Genomic DNA, 3782 nt, shown 5'->3' on the forward strand with positions numbered 1-3782 from the left:
GTTTTTCAAGCTAAAATGAGCCCCAGTGTCTTTTCTGAGCTTCATTTTTTTTTTTTTTTTTTGGCCTTAGTCATTGGAATTAAACAAAATCATTGACTAAACTTCCAAAAATTGGAACGTTGTTATTATTCAGCTTTAAACTTCGTGCATTGATCCAGCCTCAGCAGTGTATTTTATTCTTACGGAAGCTGGTAACACGGTTCTGCTTTATTCTACACAGCCATGTCTATCTCATGTTTACGTCAAATCAAATCTAAAATATCTGATCTCAAATCTATGCCCAAATCTCAAATCTGTGCACAATACTGAAGACTGAAAAGGCCATTGGAGATGGTTTGACTTTTATGCTTGGTTAAGCCAACCAGGATTTGGTTTATTATGTTACTGAACAAATCGCTTATGTTCTATGTCCTTGTCAACCGCTGAGTTCTCAGATCTTCTTGGTAGCAGAGGAGCATCACAGCTCCTGCTATAAAGTTCACTCTTGTCTAATCTGACCAAAGCACACAGAAGAATATTTTAAACTTCACATAAGTTTACGTACATAATAATATAATAGAAAGTTATTTTGTTGGGTGCCTCTCACCCTGTAGGTGTATGGAATATCATCTAATGGTTGTTATGGAGACTTGGTGACCCGAAGAAACCTATTTTTGCTGCAGTGCTCTGACAGAGAGCTTTTGATTACCTTCCCTACTATCTATTTTACTGCCAATCATGGCATGACCAACTTAGTCTTCACCCAGCCCAGTTTTTTATACGTTCAGCTTTTTAAACTGTTTTCGTCAATCTAACTGTGGATGAAGTCACATTTTAGAAAATTGTTCTTTATTTTTTTAACCATTTCCCTGGTCTAGATATATCAAGCTAATTTTCCTTAAATAAATAACTTTTTGACTCTTTTGTATATTTTAAGAAAAAATATCTATTTTCTTCTAGCTTACATAAAAACCTGTGCTTTCTGGGTTCAGCTAATTGTGTCAATTTTCTAACATTTTTCTGTTAAACCAACACCAACTAACTTTTCAATCTTCATGAAATATTTTCATAACTTTTGTGATTTTACTTCGCTAGTTCAATGACACCTCTGTCATTGCCGAGGGGGTCTGTATTGTTCTCACCTTGACTAAGTCACTTTGTGGAGGGTGGCAGTAAACCTGCCACACAACACAACTCCATATGTGTAGACTGCTTTAAGGCATACGTCAGATCTGAGCAAGAAGGTGCTGCATTACCTAAATATCAACCCTGAACAGTTTAACATGAATATACAGTCTAATAGGGCAATCTGGTCTTTATAAGCAATGGGGAAAGAGAAAATTTATTTATACTGTATAGCTATCTGCACATTTGTAGTAGTTTTCTGTGGCAGGTTTACTGCTACCCCGCTCAAAGTTGCTTAGTGCCAGTAAAACCAATACAGACCCCCTTGGGCCATGATAAAGGTATCATTCAACTAATGGATGTATAATCTTAGACAACTTTTATTGTAATAAAATTATTACAAAATTTTGTTAAGTACAGCTTTTCAAATATGCTTTTGAAGATTCTCAGTCATCCAGGTAATAGTCATTTTAAAAAAGAGGGAATGACTATGGAATGTTGTGGAGAGCTGTAGGGTCGATACTTTCTGAAGTCAGCAATGATCTCCTTCGTCTTCTCCACGTTCAGGATCAGGCTGTTATCTCTGCACCAGCCCATCTGCTGCTCCACCTCCTCTCTGTAGTCTTGGTCTTTGTCATCTCTGATGAGGTTCACCCCGTAGTGTCATCTAAGGACGCAGTCCTGAGGGCTGTGCTTAGAGTGGTGACATCAGAGGTATTCTGTCTAAATTGGACTGACTGAGGTCTGTCTGAGGAAGTCAAGCAGCCAGTTGCAGAGGGGTGTAGTGAAGCTCAGCTGTTCCAGTTTTCGTATCAGGTGCTGTGGGATGATGGTGTTGAAAGCCGCGCTGAAGTCCAGGAACAGTATCCGCACGTTGGTGTCAGCTGGAGAGTGAAGTAGATGGCTTCTTCAGTGGAGCGGTTCAGTCAGTAGGCAAACTGGAATGGGCGAACTGGAGACGATGTGTTCTTTAACCTGCCTTTCGAAGCACTTCATCATTGTGGCAGACTTAATGCATGCTGGCACTATGGATTGATCCAGCGAGGTGTTAAAAATGTCTGTGAGGACACCAGCCACCTTACATGCACACTGCTTGTACACCCACCAGGTATGATGATCTGGGCCTGGGGCCTTTCTTGGGTTGACTGCCCTCAGGTTCTCTCACACATCAGCTGTGTCAAGGCAGATCTGATGGCATGGTTCAAGTTGGTACGCACTGTTCTCAGTGCCTCTTTATCACCAGACTTGAAAGCTGAGTTCCTTGCTTTTAGCAATTTCCGAACCTCCCCATTAATCCAGGGTTGTTGGTAGGCCTGGGTGGTGATGTTTTTTATGATGCCGAGGTTCTCAATGCATTTGTTGATGTAGGCTGACACAGTCATGGCATACTCATCTATATAATTACAAAAGCTAGGAAAAACTTTTATGAAGGTTGAAAAGTTACGTAATGTTGTTTTAAATAATGTATCTAGGTAGGTGTCTCAATTTGCACTGCAGATTTTGTCCAGGTTTATGGAATCGACTGCAGTTAGAGACCTGCCCTCTTTTTGCTTATGTGTTGAGCCAAATAATTATTCTGTGTTACCATAGCATTTGCACCATGAAAGCAGCTAATTTAAGATGTAAGAGAGCGATACCATGAGAAAACGTCTCCATAAAACATGCCCACAACTCCACTGCATTGTGGGAGTATTTCATACATCTAACAGAGCTCAGTACTGGTTATGATGTTACAAAGAAGGAAGCTTTTTAAAATGCAGATGTTGAAGCCAAATGTTCTCTCATCGTGGGGAGACAAAAGTTCACAAAGAGGGGGATACACACAATGTTACTGTTGGCCAGCGCACTCACACACCTGTCAGGATTCATCTCTTCAGCAACAGAGATATTTCAGGCATAGCAAAAGACTCAATCAGAGCTTGACAAGAGGCCTTTCATGCAAATCTTTCATCTCTAAAATAGGCAAAAAGATCATTTATAAAGATTATTCTTATTTTATGCCACTGATATTATGCCTGTTGTATAAAATTTTAGAGTGGGTAATATTTATTTAGTGTTTTCTTTAATTTCGGAATAGGTCTACTTTTAGTTTATTTTAAGTCAGCGTGGCCTCTGAAATAGCAGCCCCCTTTTTCCAAAACAAAATTTAAAAAAGCAATACAAGCATATGTGGAAATAATGCTCTTGAAATTTGTTTAAAAAATGTAAAGCAACACATAATTTGATTATTTCTTCTCCATGAACTGGTGTGTGATGAAAATTAGAGCATAATTGACAGATAATTCCATGAATTTTTTTACAGACTTGTTCCGCCAGGTGTCTGGTCCTGGAGGAGTGACAGACCAGCGTCACCTCAGCCTGCTGCTACACGAAGCCATCCAGATACCCCGTCAGCTGGGGGAAGTCGCAGCTTTCGGCGGCAGCAACGTGGAACCGAGCGTTCGAAGCTGCTTTCGCATGGTGAGGACACGATCATGGACTTAGAGCTCTAAAGACAGATGAAATCTGTTTAAGTTTTAGATAACCTTGTTGTCGGTTTAGGCTGCAGCTTTGATCCTCTATGAAACCAACTATCCAGCATCTGTTACTCACCAGGTCCCTGATGCAATTCAGATGTTTGAAGGATTAGCTCTAGTCCTACTTAGGTCAGGTCCTACTGAGTTTGTATATGGTTGTCT

General features: G+C 40.1%; 1 protein-coding gene across 1 annotated transcript in view; it reads left to right on the forward strand.

Moving 5' to 3' along the window:
* drp2 (dystrophin related protein 2) overlaps window positions 1–3782 on the forward strand; it is a 174248-nt gene that overhangs the window by 133261 nt on the left and 37205 nt on the right. The window contains exon 14 of the mRNA XM_015381980.1: window positions 3407–3564. Coding sequence (XP_015237466.1) covers window positions 3407–3564 — 158 coding nt within the window. The remainder of the gene's footprint in view (window positions 1–3406; window positions 3565–3782) is intronic.

This window comes from Cyprinodon variegatus, unplaced genomic scaffold, assembly GCF_000732505.1.
Source record: "Cyprinodon variegatus isolate N-32 unplaced genomic scaffold, C_variegatus-1.0 Scaffold245, whole genome shotgun sequence".
Lineage (NCBI taxonomy): Eukaryota > Metazoa > Chordata > Actinopteri > Cyprinodontiformes > Cyprinodontidae > Cyprinodon > Cyprinodon variegatus.